The sequence below is a fragment of the Dromiciops gliroides genome, chromosome 4, assembly GCF_019393635.1.
Source record: "Dromiciops gliroides isolate mDroGli1 chromosome 4, mDroGli1.pri, whole genome shotgun sequence".
NCBI lineage: Eukaryota > Metazoa > Chordata > Mammalia > Microbiotheria > Microbiotheriidae > Dromiciops > Dromiciops gliroides.
In genome coordinates, this window is record NC_057864.1 from 117,227,846 (window position 1) to 117,252,997 (window position 25,152).

The 25,152-nt window shown below is 35.3% G+C and overlaps 1 protein-coding gene and 1 pseudogene across 1 annotated transcript in view; one reads left to right on the forward strand and one right to left on the reverse strand.

Moving 5' to 3' along the window:
- Positions 1–8,798, forward strand: part of LOC122753397 — a 42,331-nt pseudogene extending 33,533 nt beyond the window's left edge.
- USH2A (usherin) overlaps positions 1–25,152 on the reverse strand; it is a 1,082,898-nt gene that overhangs the window by 499,743 nt on the left and 558,003 nt on the right. The window contains exon 34 of the mRNA XM_044004202.1: positions 20,939–21,086. Coding sequence (XP_043860137.1) covers positions 20,939–21,086 — 148 coding nt within the window. The remainder of the gene's footprint in view (positions 1–20,938; positions 21,087–25,152) is intronic.

Below are 25,152 nucleotides of genomic sequence, written 5' to 3' on the forward strand. Positions count from 1 at the left end.
TACTTCAATGAATTTAATAAGTCCTAATACTTATACCAAATGAGACCTGCTTCTTTTTACTATATTCCAGAATTAACTGATGAAATAAAAAATAAGTGAGAACCTTTCCTATACAACTCTATTAAGCCAATTAGTCAGGCAGTCAACTAATTAAGGATATAAACTAAGTGTGAGTAACCCAGTTAATCAAATTGGGAAAGATTGACCCATTAGAAGAAATCAAATGATGAAAAGCAACTGGATTGTTTACTAATTAGACACACCTCTAGGCCTAGCTATATAGGAGATTCCAGCAGCTGCTTTTGGAATCAAGTTTCTGGAGTACACTAAGAAGGCATATGCATCTAGCAGTATCAGAGGGCAGAATTTGGAGGTGGGAAGGAGAAGTCCAGGAAAGTGTCACACCCTTACCTGCCATAAAATAATATCATCAGACACTTAACCAGTAACAAACAGAAACTGAAGAAGACAAACTAGATAGACTGACCAAAGACAGCTTCAGAAAACATGATCTCTTTTGGGCAAGGAAAATTAACTTCAAGACTCTACAAAGATCTCTACCATGAGACTCCAATAAGAACTATAAAGCTAAGGGAACTTCATGAGGATGTCTCAGAGGAGGAAAAGGATCTCCATCTCATTAGGAACTGTTAGTTAGCCTTCTGCTCTTTAAGCTTGAGCTTACTCTCCCCTGGGATCTATGTGTACTACTGGGAGAGTGTGTCCCACGTTTTTATTTGTCTGTATGTTTGTTGAGGGTGGGAAAGGATTCCTTAAAATAGCAGCATAATAAATACTCCTAAGGAAAATAAATTCTGGCTATAAAATTGATATAAATCTGATAAATTAATGTATACCAATGGAAACTGATGAGCAACAGTACTAGAAAATCACCCCAGCCCCTCAGTATTACTTTCAAGACTCTCAAGGGAAAAGCATTCAGTTATTTTCTGGGGTTCCAGCCCATGAATATGAATGGGGGTTGGGGAAGTCCAGAGCTTTCATTACATATGTAAACTAAGGAACTTTTCAGTAAGATAAGGGCTGCAACAAGGATGTGCACTATCACTATCATTTAATAGTGATTTTTGATTATTGATGTTTATTTGACATGTTAGAAATGCTACCTATAAAATTTGGAAAAGAAAAAGAAGTGATAGGAAAAGGCATAGACAAAGAAGAAGCTGATTTACAGGGTTTTTTGGCTGATAATATAATGATGTGCTTAGAAAACTCTAGATATATAACAAAGTCAATTTAAATAATGGCTTCAATAAAGTAGCAGTATGCAAAATAAATTCAAACAAATTTAGCTTTTCCACATGTTGTTGGCAATCTACCTACCAAGACATGCAAGAACTATGTGAATACAACTATGAAACAATCTTTACAGAAACTGAGAGGACTTAATGAGGGAAATATCAATTCCACAAGGGTAGGCATTGTCAATGTAATAAAAATGACAATACTACCTAAATTGCTTTTTCAGCTTTGTACTAATAAAATTATCAAAATGTTTCATCTAGAGCAGTGGTTCTTTAACCAGCTTTTCTTAGTAACTGCAGTGATTAGCATAGTGGCTCACATGTAGTAGGCATTTAATAAGTGCTTAGTAACAATTTGAGTTAGAGTTGATAGATTTCAAGAGGTCTGTGAACTTTGACAGAAAAAATACATCTTTATTTTCTATAATCTCTAACTGACATTTAGCATGTTTTCAAGTATTTGATATTTTTCTAAGAAAGAACTCATAGGCTTCACCAGACTATGAAAAAGATTCCTATTTATTTATTTAGAATTTTATTTTCCCAAATTACATGTAAAAACAAATTTTGACATCAATTTTTTAAAACTTTGTGTTCCCAATTCTCTTCTTCCCTCCCCCCCAAGAACTCAAGCAATTCAATATAAGTTATACATGAGTAGTCATGGAAAATATTTCCACATTAAACAGGTTGTGAAAGAAAACAGGCAAAAAACTTCAGAAAAGGGAACTAAAAAAATTATGCTTCAATCTGTATTCATATACCATCAGTTCTTTCTTTAGATGGATTGTATTTTTCATAAGTCCTTCACAGTTTTCTTGGATCACTGCATTGCTGAAAATAATGAAGTCATTCATATCAGATCATCTTATAATATTACTGTTATTTTGCATATAGTACATTTCACTCTGCATCAGTTCATGTATGTTTCTTCAGGTTTTCCTGATAGCATCCTGCTCATCATTTTTTTATAGTAAACTACATTTATATAGTACTTTAAAGAGAAATTTCCTTACAATAAATCCATGAGGTTGATTATTGCGACAATAGATAACATTTATGTAGTACGTTATATATGACAAAGAATTTTCTTCACAATAGCTCAGCAAAGTAAGTACCATGCATTTTATCATCATCATCAGTCAGTCCTCATCAATCAATCCTCATCTTCATCCAATCCTCAATCCATCATTCAATCAAGCATTCAATCAATCAATCATCTCATAATCATCACCATCATTATCTTACATTGCTCTTGCCTCTGCTTCAAAATTTTTTTCAGTTACTATTGCTGTTTCCATCCATCCTATTCCCTCCCTGTGATATTTACTCTATTTTGTATCTTCTTTCACCCTATTCCTCCTCAAAAGTGTTTTGCTTCTGACTGACCCCTCCCCCAATCTGCCCTCCTTTCTTTCACCCCTCCCCCTTTATTCCCTTCCCCTCCTATTTTCCTACAGATTTAGACTACTCTACCCAACTGAATGTGTATGTTATTTCTTCTCTGAACTAATTCTGATGAGAGTAAGGCTCACTCACTCCCCCGCACCTCCCCCATCTTACCCTCCCCTCCATAAACTTTTTCTTCCTTCTTTCATGTGAGATACTTTACCCCATTCCACCTCTCACTTTCCCTTTCTCCCAGTGCATCCCTCTCTCTCACCCCTTAATTTTATTTTATTATTTAAAACTTTTCATTTATTTGTTTGTTTATTTATTTATTTTGTTTGTAGTTTTTGGAACCAATTACTATCCCTCCTTCTCTACTTTCCCTCCCCCCTCCTTGAGGTGGTAAACAATCTGATATGGGTTATACATCTATGATCATGCAAAACATCACCATATTTGTCACTTTTTACAAGCAAATTAAATCACTAAAAATTAAAAAATAAGAATGTGAAAAATAGCATGCTTTAGCCTGTTCCATCAATATCAGTTCTGTCTTTGGAGGTAGATAATATTTTTCATCAGTAGTTATTTGGGATTGCCTTGGATCATTAAATTGCAAAGATTAGTCAAGTCATTCACAGTTCTTCATCAAATAATATTGCTGTCTCTGTGTATGGTGTTCTTTTAGTTATTCTCACTTCCCAATACATCATTTCATACTTGTTTTTCCAAGCTTTTCTAAAGTCTTCCTGCTTGTCATTTCTTATTGCACAATAATATTCCATCACCACAATATACTACAATTTGCTTAGCCAGTCCCCAATTGATGGGCATTCTTTTGATTTCCAATTCTTAGCCACCACAAAAAGAGCTGCTATAAATATTTTTGCACAAATAGTCTTTTTCTCTTTATTGGGATGTCTAGGGGATAGTGGTATTGCTGGATCAAAGGGTATGCACAATTCTATAGCCCTTTGGGCATAAATCCAAATTGCTCTCCAGAATGGTTGGATCTTTTCACAACTCCACCATCAGTCGATTACTGTCCCAGCTCTCCCACATCCCCTCCAACATCCAATTATTTTCCATTGTTGTTATATTTACCACTCTGATAGGTATAAGGTGATATCTCAGAGTTGTTTTAATTTGCATTTCTCTGAGCAATAATGATCTAGAGATTTTTTCATATTATTATTGATAGCTTTGATTTCTTTGTCTTAAAACTACCTGTTCAAATCCTTTGACCATTTATCAATTGGGGAATGACTTGTATTTTTATAAATTTGTATATGTTCTCTGTATAGTTAAGCAATGAGGCCTTTATCAGAGATATTTATTTCAAAAATTCTTTCCCAGTTTTCTACTTCCCTTGTAATCTTGGTTACATTAATTTTGTTTTTGTAAAAACTTTATTATTATTATTATTATTATTATTATTATTATTATTATTATTATTATTATTGCAGGGCAGTGAAGGTTAAGTGACTTGCCCAGGGTCACATAGCTAGTAAGTGTGAAGTGTCTGAGGCCAAATTTGAGCTCAGGTCCTCCTGAATCCAGGGTGGGTGCTTTATCCATTGCACCACCTAGCTGCCTAAAACCTTTTAAATTTAATATAATCAAAATGATCTGTTTTACATTTAATTTTATTCTCTATATCTTCTTTGGTCTTAAATTCTTCCCCCGTCCATGAATTTGATAAACAATTCCATACTTCCTTCATTTTCTTATTGTATCATCTTTTATATGTAAATAATTTTATCTTATTTTTGTATACAGTGTGAGCTGTTGCTCTATACCTAGTTTCTGCCAAAGTGTTTTCCAGTTTTCTCAGCAGATTTTGTTAAATAATGAGTTTTTATTCCAAAAACTGGGATCTTTGGGTTTATCGTAGACTAGATTACTATAGTCATTAACTATAGTGTACTTTCTATCTATTCTATTCCACTGATCTACCTCTCTATTTCATAGCCAGTACCAGATTGTTTTGATAATTACTGCTTTATAGTACAGTTTGAAATCTGGTACTGCTAAACCACCTTCTTTTGCATTTTTTAATTGTTTCCCAAGATATCCTTGAACTTTTGTTTTCCAGATGAATTTTGTTATTATTTTTCTAGTTCTATAAAATATTTTTGATAGTTTAATTGGTATAGCAATAAATTAATTAATTAACTTGGTAGGATTGTCATTTTTATTATATTGGCTCTGGCTACCCATGAGCAATTAATATTTTTCCAGTTGTTTAGATCTGACTTTATTTTTGTGAAAAGTGTTTCATAGTTCTGATCATGTAGTTCCTGGATTTGTCTTGGCAGGAAGACTCACAGGTATTTTATAATGGCAACAGTTATTTTAAATGGAATTTCTCCTTCTATCTGTTGTTGTTGGACTTTATTGGTTTTATATATATATACACATACACACACCATACATATATATGTATATATAATGCTGATGATTTATGTGGACTTATTTTGTATGCTGCAACTCTGCTAAAGTTATTAATAATTCCAAGGAGCTTTTTAGTTGATTCTCTATGATTTTCTAAATATAACATCATATCATCTGCAAAGAATGATAGTTTTGTTTTCTTATTACCTATTCTAATTCTGTTAATTTCTTTTTCTTCTCTTATTGTTATAGCTAAAATTTCTTTTTTTTTCCGTGGAACAAACATTTATTTTATTTTTTCCAGTTACATGTAAGGGTAGTTTTCAATATTCATTTTCATAAGATTTAGCTTTCCAAATTTTTCTCCCTTCCTCCCTTTCCTCCCCCCTCCACAAGACATCAACCAATCTGATATAGGTTATATATGTACATTCCACAAGTGCTCTTTTTATCAGTTCTTTCTAAGGGGGTGGATAGTATGCTTTGTCATTAGTCCCTTGGGATTATCTTGGATCATTGTACTGCTGAGAGTAATTAAGTCATTCACTATTGCTCATCAAACAATACTGCTGTCACTATGCACAATGTCCTCCCAGTTCTGCTCACTTCACTAAATATCAGTCCATATGAGACTTTCCAGGTTTTTCTGAGATCATCCTGTTTGTCATTTCCTATAGCATAATACCATTCCACTACAATCATATACCACAGCTTCTTCAGTCATTCCTCAACTGATGGACATTCCCTTGACATTCAATTCTTAGCCACAACAAAGAGTTGTTATATTTTTTGTACAATTTTTCCCCCTTTTATCTTTTTCATGATTACTATTGTTAACTGTTTTTCTCCATCCAATTCCCTTCCCAATGTAATTTACTCTATTATCTATCTTCTTACACCCTATCCTCTTTTCCTGGTTTGGTATCAGTACCATATTTGCCACATAAAAGGAGTTTGGAAGGCATTCTTTTTCAATTATTTTTCCATATACTTTATATAGTATTGGGATTAATTTAAAAAAAAACATTTTGGTAGAATTCACTTGTGAATCCATCTGTTCCTGGGGATGTTTTCTTGGAAAGTTCATTGATGACTTGTCCAATTTATTTTTTCTAAAATTGACTTATTTTTAAGTATTTTATTTCTTCTCCTAATCTGGGTAATTTATAATTTTGTAGAAATTAATCCATTTCATTTAGATTGTCAATGTTATTGGCATATAAGTGGGAAAAATAATTCCTAATAATTGTCTTAATATTCTCTTCATTGGTGGTGAGTTCACTCCTTTCATTTTGGATACTAGTAATTTGGTTTTCTTTTTTCATCAAATGAACCAAATGTTTATCTAATTTATTGCCTTTTTCATAAAATCAACTTCTACTTTTATTTACTAATTTATTGGTTTTTGTACTTTGAATTTTATTAATCTCTCCTTTGATTTTCAGGATTTCCAATTTGGTATTTAGTTGGTGACTTTTAATTTGTTCATTTTCTAGGGCTTTTTATTTGTATGCCCAAATCATTGATATGCTTTTTCTCTCTTTTATTGCTATAAGTGGTTAGGGATATAAATTTTCCCCTAAGAACTCCTTTGGCTTCATCCCATAATTTTTGATACATTGTCTTATCATTGTCATTTTCTTTAATGAAATCATCAGTTGTTTCTATGATTTGTTCTTTGACCCACTTGTTTGTTAGGATAAAATTATTTAATTTCCAATTGGTTTTTGTTTTGTTTTGTTTTTTTGCAGGGCAATGAGGGTTAAGTGACTTGCCCAGGGTCATACAGCTAGTAAGTGTCAAGTGTCTGTAGCTGGTTTGAACTCAGGTTCTCCTGAATCCAGGGCCAGTGCTTTATCCACTATGCCACCTAGCTGCCCCTCCAATTGGTTTTTAATCTCACTTTCAATTTGCCATTATTGAATGTAATTTTTATTGCACTGTGATCTGAAAAGAATGTATTTATAATTTCTGCCTTTCTACATATGGTTGAAAGGTTTTTTATGCCCTAAAGCATAGTCAATTTTCATGTATGCCCCATGTATTCCTGAGAAGAAGGTATAGTCCTTTCTATTCTCATTCAATTTTCTCTAAAGATCTATCATATCTAATTTTTCAAGAGTTTTATTCATTTCCTTAACTTCTTTCTTATTTGCTTTTTAGTTAGATTTATCCAGTTCTGAGAGGGGAATGTTAAGGTCCCCCTCTAGGATAGTTTTATTATTTATTTCTTCCTGTAACTCATTAAACTTCTTCAAAAATATAGATGCTATACCATTTGTGGCATATATGTTAAGTATTGATATGACTTCATTTTCTATGGTACCTTTCAGGAAGATATAGTTTCCTTCTTTATCTCTTTTAACTAGATCTATTTTTGCTTTTGCTTTGTCTGAAATCATAATTGTTAGCCTTGTTGTTAATTTTTGCTTCAGCTGAAACATAATATATTTTGTTCCAGCCTTCAACATGTACCCTGTGTGTATCTCTCTGCTTTAAATGCGTTTCTTGTAAACAACATCTTGTAGGATTTTGGTTTTTAATTCATTCTTCTATTTGCTTCCATTTAATGGGTGAGTTCAATCCATTCACATTTATCATTATGATGACAAACTGCTTATTTCTCTTCATGCCATTTTTGTACCTATTTATCTCTTTCACTTTGAACCCCCAACCCTCTCCCTTCTCACCATCATTTTACTTATGATCATGGCCTTCCTCAACATCCTTGTATCAGTTCCCCATCTACCTTCTATTATCACTGTCTCTCTTTTTTTTCTTTTTAACTTCCTTACAGGGTAAGATAGATTTCTATATCCAACTGAGTGTTTGTTATTCCCTCTTTGAGTCAACTCTGATGTTCTTCCATTCAATTTGTTTTTACTCTCTTATTTTGTTTTCTGGGGTGTCATACCACATCAATGTCACCTTAAGACCATATTCTCTGTCGACATATATTCATTCTAATTATTCTTATAGTACAATTTTAAGACTTACAAAAATGATCATCCCTTCAATATTACTTTATGGCCACATCCTTATTACATATACTCTTAATTGCTCTAATAATTGCTCTCTTATAAAGGAGTTATTGAGACTTACAAATATTATCTTATCATATAGAACTAGAAACAGTTTAACCTTATTTAAATTTCTTATAATTTTTCTTTCTTTTTTTTTTATCTTTTTATGTTTCTCTTGAAGCTTGTATTTGGAATTCAATTTTTCATTCATTTCTAGCCTTTTAATCTTAAATGCTTGAAAAGCCTCCATGTGGATGCCAGGGTAGGGTGCTTGGGCCAAGCTGGGCAGGGAACAGGGCCCAGGGGTTCGTGTGGCAGAGTTGCAGCAGCTGCGAGTGCAGGAGGCGGTGGACACCATGGTGAAGGGGCTGGAGTGGGAGAATATCCTCAAAATGCAGGGTACCATGTTCCAATGCAGTGCCAGCTGCTGTGAGGATACCCAGGCCTCCACGCAGCAGGTTCATCAGTGCATTGAGTGCTGCCATGCACCATTGGCCCAAGCAAGGCCCTTGTGACCAGCAAACTAGAAAAATTCCAGGACTGTCTGGCTTGATGCACCATGCACTGCAATGACAAAGCCAAAGACCTGATGGATGCTGGGAGCAAGGAACAGCAAGTGAAGAGGCAGCTGGAGTCCTGTGTGACCAAATGTGTTGATGACCACATGCAACTCATCCCCACCATGACCAAGAAGATGAAGGATTCCCTGGAATCTATTGCAAAATAGAGTCATTGTCAGTAGTCATCAGGGTGGGAGAATGGGTCTGCATTTAAAAATGTATGGAAACTTTTACCTTTCAGTGAAAATTTAAAAATGAAGAAATGGAGGCTGTAGCAAGTTTGAGAAAATCTTTATGGGAATTTGGCATCTGCCTCTGGACTCTGTTGGTTCCATTGTATGTTTTAGCCCATAGGTGAAGAAATGAAAGAAACTGGTTCTCAGGTCTGGATTGGAGGTAGTGTGGGAGGCTAATAGTACCCAGGCCTGTCCTGTCAGTGAAGATGCCCCCTGTTCTGTCTGTTGGAGCCCTTGATGGCTTTTGGCTGGTTCACAGGTATTCTGTTCCTGAACTCTGGAATAGCCCCTTGCATTGGTGGGAATTAGCAGTTCTCCCCAACCTACTTCCCATCTAGTATGAAGCCCTGCAGCAGCTGTCCACTTTTGTTTACTGTCAACTTCATGTCTACCTGATTCAGCCATTTCCCATATACCATAAAGCAGCAGTCATAAGTTCACTACTGACTGGAAAAGAGAAACACGGTTGTACTTTTTTCCCCAGCACAAGAACCTGACTTTCAGAGGGCAGTTTGGGGAAGGAGGGTTACTTGGGTTAAAACACTGAGAAGCTCCTGGGTCGTCTTTCCTTTGATGAGGACAGTGTTCATGACAGCTTTCAGCTGGGACACCAAGCAAGAGCATAAGAGGGAAATCTCCCACCAAGCATGTGAAGCTGGTTCCTTTACCTTAGCTTCTCTGGCACTGCTACTCAGGTTACCTTTTTTCTCTCTTCTGGAAGGTACCACAGGGCAACACTTCAGTTAAAGTATACTTTTGAGACTAACATGAAATCATTTTTAGGTTAGGCCAAGGAAAGCTTCTTTTCTTGTGGAGCAATCTTAAGTCTCTTGCTTAAGGGAATATTAGATGACTGGTTTGGGGAAAAGTTAGTTTTCCCCAAAGGACAAAAATATGTGACCCTCGTCCTGCTGATTTGCCCTCTTCAACAGTAGCAAGTTAAGAGGAGCTTCTGAGAACAGGAAAGGGTAGGAAGATAACTTAAACTTCTGGGGCATAAGCAGATTGCAAGGCAGAACATTTTTCTACCCCGGAGTACAGGAGGCAGCTGACACCAACTACCCAGGTATCACTGTCAGTTAAAACTCATGTGATTACAAGGCATTATGTTGGAAAAGATCTTGTTTTCTTTATACCAACTATTTACTGAATGCAGTTAACATAGCCTTCCTGTTCAGGCTTCAAGGCTATGTCATATTTTCCTAGTGGTTTGATTAAAAAAACAATATAGTTTGACTTTTTTTTACTTCAAAAAAAAATTTTTTAAATTAAAAAAATATACAATTTTTCCCCTGAAAAAATATATTAAATTTTGCTAGGTATGTGATTCTTGGTTGTAAACCTAACTCCTTTGCCTTCCAGGATATTATATTCCAAGCCCTGTGATTCTCTAACGTGGAAGCTGCTAAATTCTGTGTAATTATGACTGTAGTTCAATGGTATTTGAATTATTTCTTTTTGACTTCTTGTAATACTTTTTCTTTGATCTGTGAGCCTTGAAATTTGTCTATGATGTTCCAGGTAGTTTTCATTTTGGGGTCTCTTTCAGGCAGTGATTGGTGGATTCTTTCTAATTCTATACTGCCCTCTGGTTCTAATATTTCAGGGAAATTTTCTTTGATAATTTCTTGAACGATATTGTCTAGGATTTTTTTTTTGGTCATGGCTTTCAGGTAGTCCAATAATTCTTATATTATCTCTCCTGAATCTATTTTCTAGGATTGTTTTTCCTATGAGAAATTTTACATTTTCTTCTAATACTTTGCTTTTTAGAATTTTGTTTTACTGTATCTTGGTGTCTCATATAATCATTACTTTCCATTTGTTCAATTTTAATTTTTTAAACAATTATTTTCTTGGGGTGGCTAGGTGGTGCAGTGGATAAAGTACCAGCCCTGGATTCAGGAGTACCTGAGTTCAAATCTGGGCTCAGACACTTGACACTTACTAACTGTGTGACCCTGGGCAAGTCACTTAACCCCCATTGCCCAGCCAAAAAAAAAAAAGAATTATTTTCTTCATTGTCCTTTTGTATTTCCCTTTCCATTTGGTTAAATCTGTTTTCCAGAGAGTTATTTTCCTCACTAATTTTTTTGTATTTCTTTTCCCAATTTTTCTTCTGTTTTTCTAATTTTTTTTTGGTGAGGTAATTGGGGTTACATGACTTGCGCAGGGTCACACAGCTAGTAAGTGTTAAGTGTCTGAGGCTGGATTTGAACTCAGGTCCTCCTGACTCCAGGGTCAGTGCTCTATCCACTGCACCACCTAGCTGTCCTCTAATTTGAATTTTTAAATTCTTTTTAAGCTCTTCCAGGAATTCAATTTGGGCATGAGACCAATTTCTATTTTTCTTTGAAGATTCACCTGCCTCCATTTTGTTACTGTTCTCTATATTTGTGCATTGATGTTACCTATCACTGAAGTAACTGTCAATAGTTAAGCTTTTATTCATTTTTTGTTTGTTTTTGCTGGGCAATAGGGGTTAAGTGACTTGCCCAGGATCACACAGCTAGTAAGTGTCAAGTGTCTGAGACTGGATTTGAACTCAGGTCTTCCTGAATTCAGGGCTGGTGCTTTATCCACAGCACCACCTAGCTGCCCCTTTTTCATTTTTTTTTTTTGCTCACTTTTGTGCCTTGATATTTTTATATCACTTTGGTCTCACTTCCTATAAATATCCCGAGGTTTGTGCTGATGTTTCAGGTATGATCAGTGGTTTTCACTAGGGTTCAGGTTTTAGTAACATACTGGGTTATCAAAGTTACCAAAGTCTTTTGGGTAGATGGCCTTGGAGGAATGATCTGGTTGATTGTCTAGCCCAGATTTGGTACCTTGCTGTTGGGTTGCTATGGTAACCAGTGACTCTGCTAGCAGGCCCTACAAGGGTAATTTTGTTGTGATCTGCAGAGTCCCTGGGATTGGTTTGCCCTGGAAATAGTCTCTCTTCTAGGTCACAGGGGGTAGGAATCTGCTGTTGGCCTGCTTGGGTAGTGTTTCATTACAGTTCAGCAGTGAGGTTGTAAGCGGAGCCTCCCTGGTGATTTGCCCTAGGCTCAGAGGTCTGTTACAGGCCCCTGCTGTTATCTCAGAAGCTGTTATTTTTGCTGCTGCTTCTGGACCTCACTTCCCTCCCACCCAGGTAAGACAGAACTTTCCTGCTAGGCTGGTAGGCCTGCTCCTAGGATGGTTCAGATGCAGTTTTATATTGGTTTAATGGAGAAATATGGGAGAGCTGTAGTGGGTTGCTTTATTATTCAGCCATCTTAGCATAGAATTTTTTTGTTTAAAGATATCATTCCTTCATATTCAAATCATACCTGTGCACTCTGTCTAAATAAACTCCATCCACCTGCCCTAATAATGAGAAAGTTCTTATGAGTTAAAAGTATCATATTATCATGAAGGAATGTAAACAGTTTAACCTTTTAATATCCCTTGTGATTTCTTTTTCCTGTTTATGTCTTTATGCTTCTCTAGGGTCTTGTATTTTAAAGTCAAATTTTCTATTCCATTCAGGCCTTTTCATCACAAATGCCTGAAAGTCCTCTGTTTCATCGAATTCCCTCTTTTCTCCCTGAGAGATTATACAAAATTTTGGTGGGTAGATGATTCTTGGTTGTAATCCCAATTCTGTTTCCCTCTGGGACATCATATTCCAAGTCCTCCAATCCTTTAAGGTAGAAGCTGCTAGATCTTGTGTTATCCTGACTATGGCTCCACCATACTTGAATTGTTTCTTTCTGTTTGCTTGCAAAATTTTCTCCTTGACCTGGGAGCTCTGGAATTTGGTTATAATATTCCTGGGAGTTTTCATTTGGGTATCTTTTTCAGGAAGTGATCAGGAGATTCTTTCAATTTCTGTTTTTCCTTCTTCTAGAATATCAGGGCAATTTCCTTGACAATCCCTTGGAAGATGATATCTAAATTCTTTTTTTGATCATGGCTTTCAGGTAGTCCAATAATTTTCAAATTATCTCTCCTGGATCTATTTTTCAGGTCAACTGTTTTTCCAATGAGCTATTTCATATTGCCCTCCATTTTTTTATTCTTTTGGTTTTGCTTTATTGTGTCTTGATTTCTCATAAAGTCATTATCTTCCATTTGCTCAATCCTAATTCTTAAGCAACTATTTTCTTCAGAGAGCTTTTGTATCTTCTTTTCCATTTGGCTTTTCAAGCTTTTGACTTTTTATTCATGACCCTCTTGCATCACACTCAATTTTCTTCCCATTTTTTCTCTACCTCTCTTAGCTTATCTTCAAAGTCCTTTTTGAGCATTTCCATGGCCTAAGACCAATTCATATTTTTCTTGGAAGCTTTGTATGTAGGGTCTTTGACTCTGAGGATATATTTTGATTTTCCTTGTCACCAAAGAAACTTTCTAACATCCAAAATTTTCTGATTGCTCATTTTGCCAGCCTATTTCTTGATTTTTAACTTCTTTTTAAAGTGGGGCACTGCTTCCAGGGCACACTGTCCCAAGCTTTAGGGGGTCCCACGTGGTATGATTTAAGAAGAAACATGTTATTCACTCCACTGGCCTGTGCTCTGGTCTAAAAGTAACCACAGGCCTCCTTGTTCTTTAACCCAGGAACAGAATTCTGTTTCACTGTAGTTGCAAGCTCTGTAGTGCCTGTGCCCCTCCCCAACCTGGGCCACCACTCAAGACTGGTTCCTGGTTCTGAGAATGGGCAACACAGCAGAGCCCTGCCTCAGCACCAGTAGAGAACCCCGCAATCTCCCCCTGGCCAGCCACTCAACCCCCTTACCAGTCATGAGTTGAGTTCCAGAAGTAGCCACTGCCTCAGCTGACTCCAAGGTTCTAGAGGCCTGATTCTTTGGGGCTGGGATTGGGTCTGTGTGGTATCACCCTGATCTACACTCTATTCTCACCCTGGCATAACAGACCTTTCCTGCCGACCTTCTAAGATGTCTTTGACTGTAAAATTATCTCAACCTTTCCTTTTGTGGGTTCTACTGCTCCAGGAATTGTCCTATGGAATAATCTGAAGGAATTTAGAGGGATTTGGAGGAGAGCTTTGAGGAGTCACTGCCTGTCCTCTGCCATCTTGGCTCTGCTGAAAAAGATTCTTAATGTATGTGTGGGGGTGGGGGAGTGGCCAGAGAGAGTTTGTCTGAAGTCTATGTATCTCTTCTTAGAATAATATTTTTAAATGCAGAAAATGAAGCACACAAGATTGCAAAGGAAATAAATTATATTGAAATAGAGTTTTCAATTTATATGTATGTGTGTATTTAAAAGCTTATGGTCCTAAAGTTGAGAAACCCTGATACAGGAATACGATTTTGGGAAGAATATCAAGGAAAATTAAGAGAAGCAGAAGGGGCTCTCAGTACCAGAACTCAAACTATACTCCAAATTAGTACAAGCTAAAAATAGAAAATTTCATCAGTGAAGTACATTAAGTACATAACATAAAGAAGGAAATAAACATAATAGCATAACATTTGATAAATACAATGTTACCAATTACTGAGGAAAAGTTTCATTGGTTGACAAAAGAAGTCTGGCAGAAATTAGTTTTAGAAAAGTATCTCCCCTTATCAGCACACCTCCCAAATGGCTATATAAACTGAATAAGGAAGACTCTTTCAAACTTATGCATAGGAAATGAGTTAATGACTAAACCAGGGACCTTCCCCTCCTTTGCTTCATTCTACCAACTTCCAGCCAGAATACATAACCACATGCTGCCAATTGATGAAAATCTTACAGAAATTTCCTTTCCCCAACCAATCCTCATTGTACCATTGCTCAGCTTCTACCAGTTCCAGGATGGTCTTAAATTATGCATGCAATATTAGAACTGTGTTGGTGTCTAAAGCTAAACATCAGCACATATAAACTTTCACGCTGAAGGGTATTTACTTTTTGATAAACTAAGAGATGAATAAGTCAAAGAATACATTTATAATTGTAAAATTTCCTTAAATATCAAGATATTTGGAGGGGAGGACAGAAGGTTAACAGTATTGCCTGAAATCTCTTCATATTTAGGTAGCTAATTCACCAACTTGTAGGATTGGCCTGGAATCTCACTATCTCTATCTCTCTATATATTCATCTACATATAGCTATAGGATTGTTCTTATAAGTTTATACTAGGGGAAAGTTCAGATTTCCCAATCAAAGTGCACTTTGCATGTGTGAACCTCAAATCAAAGGACAGTTGGTCTTCCTTATTTTTAGCAGAGATTGCAAGCCTCTAATCAACAGCTTTCTTCATCTGAAGTGCTCCCACCTCTTAGAGCATACTATAGCACCCCTCAGAACCCTCATGTTATGGTTTGAGCAGCTTTTCAAAGTAGGCATTTGGTTGTTGATGTAGGTCTAGAAGCCCGACTCCAGAAGGTAGATCTTACAGGTTAGGTAGTATGTGTTCTGTACAAGTCAACAGAGAAGGCTAGGGCCTTTAACAGAGGTCTATTCGGGTCTACAGGAAAGAGAAAATGAAAGGTATGCCTTGAATGGGTGATGTATACAGAGACAGATACACACATACATAGATATGTGTGTATGTATTTATATGTATGGATGAATATATCACACATGGTCTCTCTCTCCATTTTCAATTCAGTTGCCCACAATTTTAATTCATCAGAGGTTGTAATGTGCCATGACACATAGTCATACAAAATAAGCTAAAGTGGACTGATATTAAGCAAATGGGTTTTGTTTCAAGGAGAAGCTTTGGAAAGATTAAAAGCACTACATGACTTCGTAAATTCTCCTAAGCAATTCTGAATCTGGTTTGTCATCCAGCCTCAAGGTCTGGTCAAGATCAACAGACTAGCTCTATGCATTGTCTATTCAACTTCATACCATAGGCTATAAAAATGCATTGTTCATCTATTGGACTTCTCCTATGTGGATCACAGAATCATGAATTTAGAGGCAAAAGGAACCTCAGAGGCAATTTAGTCCAACTCACTCATTTTTATAGATGAAAAAGATGAAGACCAGGAAGACTGTTTGATTTGCCTATGATCACATAAAAAGTAAGCACCAGAGGTGAGATTTGAACCTGGGCTCTCTGATAAACTCACCTTTTTTTTAGTGATTATGGATTTCATCTAAAAGACTCTGGCATGTAATTGTTGTTTTTCTTCCCTTGTGTCATTTGTGGTCTGATAAATGTGGTAAAGTTGTGGTGAAATGAGAATACTGTTATCCACAAGGTGCATTTACAGATGAGGAAACAGTCAAACAGAAGTTAAGTGACTTGCTTAGAGTCACAAAGCTAGTTAGTCTTTGAGGCCAGATTTGTACTCAAATGTTCTGACTTCAGGCCCATCACTCTATTCACTAAGCCACCTGGCTGCAACAGGGAGCCACTGAGATTTTTTGAGTAGAGAAGTGACATGGTCTTAACTGCACTTAAGGAATATCACATTGGATGGTGTATGAAGTATGGATTGAAAAGGGGAAAGTCTTAAAAATTAGAATTGTTAGGAGGCTAGTGCAATAGAATTTTGAGAAGTGGTGAGAACTTGGAACTAAGGTTGCAGCCACATGAGTAGAGGGAAGGGGATATGGCAGCAGTGTTGTAGAGTTAGAATTATCAAGAATTGGCAATGTATTCAATATGAATGAGTGAAAGAGAAAGAAGAGTTGAAGATAACTCTAAGATTGAAAACCCAGATGACTAGAAGGTTAATGTTATCCTTAAAAGTAGGAAAGTTCAGAAAAGTGGGTTCAGGGGAAAATAAAAATTCTCTTTTAGATATGTTGTGTTTGAGATGCCTACAAGACATTCAGGTGAAAATGCCCAATTTGTATTTGATGATATACAGTTAGTATATAGCCCATGTCAGAAGAGAATCAAGAGAGTTGTTATAATTTAGTAAGAGTGTTCCTGCCAAATTCTACAGAGAATTAAAAAAAAAAGCCTATGTCTTCTCCTGGGCCTGGTAAAGGCTTTGGATCAAAAGCAAACTAGTAAATTATTTGCTGTTCTATGGTCAGAGAGGGAATACCAGCTCTTGCCTGTATACTGAGGTCCTTTATCCTTATTGATTATGCTTCCATGTCAGCTTGTGACCTATATTTTATGAATGTTCAAAGTGAGGCTCAGGCATAAGGATACAATACTCAAAAAAATTAAAATTAAACATAACACAAACAGGAAAATATTCATGATGAACTAGATAGATTACATGTCACCAATGACTAATTATGTAGAAGAATTAATGAAAATGATCCTACTTGTGACATGTATGACCAAAAAAGGAGGTGATCTAAGAGTCATGTGACAATAACAAAAGACAACAGACTGTTTTCTCCTAGAAATATTTGAAGAATAAAAGGAAGACTCTCCATATATCTCATAGGTCCTCAGAGAAGAATGAATGGGAAAAATGACAAAACAAATTACACAGGAAGATAAAGTATGGTTGGGACTGCATTAGTGAAAGGAAGATACACAACAATGAAATAATGGATCTACCAAAGTACCCAAGGTACTCAGGTGTTTTAGAACATCTTTCTAGAAAACAGTCTTTTGCTGATGAACATTCTAGAATTTCAATGAAAATAAGCAAGAAACCCTGTTATTTTTCTAAAGAAGATAACTTTGGGGATAGGCATACAATTTCATTCATAGGGGTATTCTTTTTTCCATAAAAAATAACATCTGAGAAATTTGGGAAGTCCCAAAACTTTGGGGGTCATGAAGGTAGAAAACCTGGGATTGAGGGGAGCCTGCCTCTGTTGATTACCCATGAGACTGCACAAAGTAATAAGCATAATCTACACAATTTCTTCTATAACTTAATGAACAAGTGTATAGATTCAGAGATTTAGATCTGGAAGGCATCTTAGAGGTCATGAATTCTAAACCTCTCATTTTATAAATGAAGAAAATGAGTTGCAAAGAGATGAAGCAATTAGACTAAAAGCCACACAGGTAACAAGAACAGTATGAATTCAGATCTAGGTCCTAGGAGTCCTAATTTAACATTTTTTTCCACCAGGGGTAGGAATCCTGACTCAAACTAAGCATCAAGCACTGTTAATAAACCTTGGGTAAATAAAAACAAAAGTGAAAGCAGTCCCTGACCTCATGGAGGTTACATTCTTATAAATAAAACATCCAAAGATAAGTAGAGGTTAGGGAGAGACACTCTGGTAAAGAAAGTTTAGTATATTCATAGAAATAAGATTTGCACACCTCATCCAGGAACATCGGCAAAATCAATTTTGTCATGGTTCATGGAACGTGACAAAACTATACTTAAATAAATAATCAAATTAATATATAATCTGGAATGTCTGGTGTAATACTAATTACACTTCTAAACAATAAACATGAATTTATTTGATAAAAACAATGTGTCCCAAAAGTTTTAGTAAAATTTTAAGATTTAATATTTTAAGGTATTTTAAAACACAAACTGTAATAGCTTAACCGGAAGTAAAATTTTGGGGTTATTTAATAATAATAAGGTGATAATTTGCAGGGATAGAAGGAGTTTCTTCATTTGGTAGTTCCCTCTATGCCAGTGAAACTGCAGGCTGGGTTCCTTTTAATAATTTCAGGAAACCCATTTGTCTATAAGAATCAATGTGCATTAAATATAACTGAGATGGAGTGGATGTCTCCATTCAACTAGCTCCATGACTTCATTCAACTAGCAAAGTAAAAATTTGGGTACCACTCCCACATTGACTCAAGATTGTCTTTTTCACCCTTTCCTGGGAACAAGACCAGATTGAAAAAGAGACAAACCACTGTTTCCCTGATTAGAAACCTTTTCTCTTCTTGTTTCCTTCTTCTCTTTCCTCTACTCATAGTTCCTCCATTCAACACAGAAGCTTTAAGTCACAGCTATAAGATAAGGCACATCTACATTTTTGCTTTATTGTAAAATAGAACTGCTTGTCTCAAATCCTTTTGGTTTATTTTGTGTACCTGATGCTTCCACTATTTTTAATGGTTAATTAAAATTGAAATTGGTTAATTGAAGTTATTGGTTTTATATGTGGTTGTCATTAAAAGAAGGCCTTCTTGATAGCTTAAAGATGGAAGGTACTCTGTTTTTCAAATTTACTACCATTCACAAATGAATTCAGAAAGTGGAAGACAGAGTTGCTGTCACCTGCATCTTAATCTACCCAGTCCCATTAACTCTGATCTAGGCATATAGCAGAAAATAGAGTCAAGGATCTCTAAACCTTATATATAAAGTCCCAGTTCTCCATAAGGAGGGTACACAATCTCAAATGTAATTTGTATTATAAACCACTGAAAGGACTACAAACAAAACAGAAAAAGGCTTATGTCCTTTTGCCACTATCTGAGACAGGGGTCTGGAGATATATATATATATATAATCAAACCCAAGGCTTAATACATATACAAACATTCTTATTTTTTAATATTCTCCCAAATTAGAAAACAAAAATGAACAACTTGTAGAAAGAAGAGAAATACATTAAAAGGTACAGAAACTTTTAATGCTTCTTGAGATTTTAAAAAAATACACCCCACTAAATTTTCTGAATTTTATTAAATCCAAGTAGACTAGACCATTACAGGACAATTACCTTGTTTCTTTTTCGAAATTCTAGCTGCCCAATGATCATACTTTTAATAGGCATTTAATAGCCTTCAATGGAAGAAACAAAGACTTTAAATTGAAATTAAAATCTATAACCCTTTAAAATGATGGAATTACTTTCACATTAGTGGTAGGGTTGTATTTAGGGTTTGGGGGAAAGAGGGAATTAATTTGCTAGAGCAAGTGGTACAAATGGAGTTGGAAAGAAGAGTTCCAGGGCATCCCAACTCCATTAGTATTCATGCTGGCTGAATATAGGGCAATAGAATAAGAGACAATAATCTCCATTTTCACTGCTCTCTATTGCTCAGAATGCTATGCAAGTAGAATGGGATGAGATTTCATTATTTAATATTTGCAGCAAATGATCACTCATTTATGTCTTATAAGAAATTTGTAATAAAATAGAAAATAACTTCAATAGTGCTAGTGATCACTCATTCTAATTATTTGAGCTCTCTCAGTGTCCCTAAATATATGTCGTATTTGCCACTGAGCTTAATTAAACTGAGATGGCTGGATTAATTAAAACCACAGTAAACATAAGACTAAATAATAAAATACCAGTTTTTTTCTTTCTTCCTTTTTTGGACAATGCTATAAGATGCTGCATAAATTTTCCAGTGATGAGTTATTTAAGATTGTTTTGGTAGCATAAAAAGTCATGCCTGTAAACATGCACCCTTCCCAAAACCTAATACTAAATTTTGAGCTGGAGAAAAAATTAACTTACCCTGTTCCAAAAATTCTATCAATTTGAAACAATATTATAATGTCATAATAATGGTACGTTTTAATAAATTTCTAAAAACATTTTTCTTTGAATTTGCAAATACATCTTTTTTTAGTGACAACCTAACAGTCTGGCTTGATTATCTGAACTTATCAAAGAGAAATTCAATTTATTTTTTAGAAAATATATAATTCCACTTCAACTTAAATACGAATACACACATTTAATGCTGAAAAATATAATACATGGACTTTTTCTAGTTCTAAGAGTATTATTGCAATTTAAGAGAATTTCAAATGGTCTTTTTTATGGTAAATTATTTAAATGGAAACAGATATAGTGAGCTATTTAAAAGCCATGCATGCACAAGCTTCCTTCTTCCATTCACCATTAAAAAAACAAAGTAACTTATTATTGTACAAAACAGAATGAATTTGGAAAGGCAATGTCATTCCCTCTTCAGCATCCTTAGAGAGGCCTCATTTGTTCTGTTATGTGTTTTTTTTTTCTTTCTTGCAAACATGAAACAATGAGATGCAATACACAAGAACTATCAAAAGGGAGCACTTTTGAGCCACTAAAATCATGTGTCAGCCTGAAAACCACAATCTCCAACTACAGACAATGATACTATCTCAGGTATTTTATGTGCTAAAATGATCATTAAAAATTAAGCACCACATATAAGCTGCCATTTAGAATATTAATTTACCTTTACTAATCATCTTTTTAACTTGAGGCTAAAAGAGTTCACTTACCATTCGGATATTCAGGCTTGGTCCAGGAGATGTTAAAGGAGTCAGATGAATAGGACTGGGCTTTAGGAGCAGGAACACCTTCTGGGACAGTCTCATCAGTTAAAGCCATACTGATCTCACTGATTTTGCATCCCCCTCCTGTGCAAGCCTTAAAATACCAAAGAAAAGGAAATAAATGCATTGTTCTCTATGGCTCAACTGGTCGAATGAAAACTGATAAAGAGGAACTTTCATTTGATATCTCAACTTATGCTAGATAGCAAACAGCTTACAATAACCATAATTCTTTTCCTGGTGACTCTGAAAAGGATTATGGTTCAATGTTTAAGTTTAGCTTTTAAGGTTTTTTGTTTTGTTATTTAAAGACATGACCATACATCCACAAATATTATTAAGAAAGCTCAACTCTATGAATTATACATATATCTATCACATATCGTTACTGTCTTCATATCATTACTGAAATTACCTTGTGTCTCTTGGTAAGTGATTAGACTGTTCTCAGACCATGCAAGAAAAGAGTACCCCAAACTCTATGCTGTGCAACTTTATAGCAAACAAATTCACTTTGCAGGAAATTGAAAGAAAAACCAAAGAGAATTCCTTTTTATTTCCAGTAGAGTGACCATGTTATTAGAGTTTACATAAAATGTGAAAAATGAATAAAACATTATTTATCATAAATCAATACATAAAAGTTGTTGAGTGCATCTTTAATGGCTAAAAGGGTCAAATCGTTTGAGTTTCAGGTGCGAGATGAGATTAAATCCACCACATGCCTAACAAACTTAAAATGATCACAATGCCATACTGTTGCCTACTAATGTGCTCATCCTGCCAGGGGTAATTAAAGTGTAAAAAATATTCAGAAACTCACCCTATGTATTCATATAATAAGCTGAAATGCATGAAAAAGTAAGTTGATGTATTGGGGAAATAATTCCATTATTTTATTATCTGAATAAGCATTTCTTTAGTAAATTTCAATGTATGTGAAAGGATTATCTTAAATGTATTAAAAAAAGACATAGCAGCAAATATCTACACTTATGATCAATATATTTTAAAACCATATTTAAACTATGAGTTAAGTACTCCCTAGGAATTAATTATAACTTATAGTATTAATTTCAAATCTTCACTAAGGAATTTATTTAAACTTGAACTAAAAGTATTAAGAAAACAAAACAACAGAGAAGACAAATTCTGATACTACTTTTTTTATAAAAAAAAGCAAATAAGTAATGTTTTAAAAATCAAAACATCTGTGCATATAAATCTCTATCTCTGTGTCTGTCTCTGCCTGACCCTATCTCTCCTCCCTTTACTCCCTCCCACCCCTACCCGCCTCATAATTTGGTCCTTTAGCCTTCATTTGTTAATGCATGTTAATACTTCTAACACAGAAGGATTTTGTGGTTACCTTCACTTACCCCCCCCCATAAGGGAAATCCAGCTCTCTTTTAATTGGTGACTTTTTCATTAGAACACAAAACTATTTTTCATCATACAGTGGCAACATAAGTGGAAGTAATGACATTATATATATATATATTTTTTTTTTCAACAGACCATACAATAAAACTGCCTAATCTCTTTTCCATATCGTAACAATAGAGGAATTTCATGGACAATCAGAATATTTTTTCATTAGATTTTAACAAGTTTAAGCTGGGTTAAATTGTGGCCTGGGCATTAAAGTGCATGGAGATTGGGGCCCTAATTAACCTCTGTAGGCTTTCTCTAATTCTTAACTATATATACTCATATATATGTAAGAGATAAACTTGCCTTCTCTTGGGGATGAAATCTTTGCAAATAAAGAAGAATCAATTGAGCATGTTGCCAAACTCTTATTGCACACCTAATCACCTCCCAGGCTTTTGAGCATGTCCTCCAGTAGCTTAAATTACTATCAGCTAGTTAAAAAGAAACCCTCCAAAGTACAGTCTCAATATGCTGGAAGTCAACCAGGAAGTTAAAAAGGAAGAGAGATCATATAGCAAAGTTGAATTATCATGAGGAAAGGTTCAAAGACTAACCAGAAGGATTAGAACTCTAACATTTTTCTTTTCTAGCTTACTGCATTTTTGTAGGGTTTGGTGGGGGGGGAAAGGTGTTGGGAGTAGAAAAGTGCAACATGGCAGAGTTTCACCAAGGTTAGGAACAGGAGTTAAATATTATGACAGTGATAATTATTTAACTAACTCCCAATTGTCCTCTTTCCCACTGATTGACTCCCAAGTAAACTATTATTCCATTATATATATATATATATGCATATATACATACATACATATACGTATGTATCATATATATATACACACATATGTGTGTATGTACATATTTGTGTGCATGATATAATATATAACATAGATTGTGTTTTTATATATACATATACATACATATGTGTGTGTATTAAAGGCTTTAAGATTTTGCTCCATGACTCAAAATGAAAAGGTCATAACATACCCTGAGATAATTGGAGAAACCCTGAGATTAGTAAGCATTCTTTTACATGTACCTGTGATTAAAAGAAGGTGAACTAGTAACCTGACAAATGCACATCATAGATATAAAGGAAATTTCAATATGGCTGTATTCCCACAATGCTCCTGTGTTCTAGGCCAGGGCTTCTTAAAACTTTTTCCACTTGCAACCACTTTTTGCCAGAGAAATTTTTATGGAACCCCAGGTATATAGGTATATAACAAAGCTTCTTAAACTTTTACTGTTGCCAAATTTTTCGTGGCCTCCACATTCAGTTATCCAACCCCATATGTGGTCACAACCCACAGTTTAAGAAACTAGGCTCTGAACTCTACCTCCAGCACAGCATTTCTCTGAATTCCCTGGTTATCCTACTGATGAAACTTCCACAACTGCTTTCTTTCTACACCTCTATCAACTGTTTTATGACTCTGCTCACTATCCCTCTGGCTTCCCTTACCAAATGGCCCTCTCTGACCACCACAGCCCTATAAATGTTGCCTTTCCCTATTAAAATGTAAGTTCCTTAAGGGCAGGAACTGTCTTGACTTTTTTATTTGTGTTCAGAGTACTTGGCATAAAGTGAATCTTTGATACATGTATTTTTTCCCCATCAATTCATCCAAAAATAATCATTATAGGTGAAACTAAAACATGTACAAAGAATACCTGGACCACAGCACTGTCTTATCGACATCCCTAATTTTGGTATTACTTTTGTTTTTTTATAAGTGCAAAATGTAAGACCTATGAGGTCAGGAACTGTGGCTAATCTAAAATGGCTATCATTCCCAGCATTTGTCATAATGTTCTACAAAACAATAGACTTTAACTAATATTCAATATTCTCTCATTTCAGCTTCACAACAACCCTGGGGGGATAGCTGCTGTTATTGTCCTCATCTCACAAATGAGGAAACTGAGGCAAATGAAGGAGAAGTGATTTGTCCAGGGTCACATAGCTAGTAAGTGTATTAGAGAGGATTCAAACTCAGGTTTTCCTGATTCTACAACCCAAGCTCTAGTCATTGTAACAACTAGCTGTACCTAACTTCCATATTTGGATCAAAGATACCACCATTTCCCCAATCACCCAGATTTGCAAAGCGTCATCCTCAACTAATCACTTTCACTTATCCCTGATTTCTAATAAATTGCCCACATCCATGTGGGTCTCTCTGTTTTTACTATAACTCTTCATAATCATCTCTTACCTAGACTTTCACAATGATTTCTTACTGTTCTCATATGCTCATTCTCCACCCCCTCCAGTTCATCTTCCATACAGCTGTCAGAATGATATTCCTAAATCATATTACTATGTCACCCTTCTAGTCAAGAAGCCTCAATAGCTCCCTGTTGCTCTCAAAATATAAACTCCTCTATCAGGTAAGGCCCTACATAATCTCCAAACTGATCATACATTACTCTCCCTTACATATTTAACACTATAACCTGTTTGGTCTACTTTATGTTTTCCATACACAATATTCAATGTTCTACCTTTATGCTATCTCTCCATTACCTAGAAGATACTCCATCCTCATGTCTTCCTCTTGTAATCTCTGTCTCCTTTCAAGTTCAATTTTAATGACATTTCCTTCAGAAGTCCCTTCCAGATGTTCTCATTTCCCAAAGTTTCATCATAGCACAATGTCTGGCATTAAGGAGGTATTGAATAGTTTTTGTTGGTGGATATGGCCATCTAAACATTTCTGAATTAA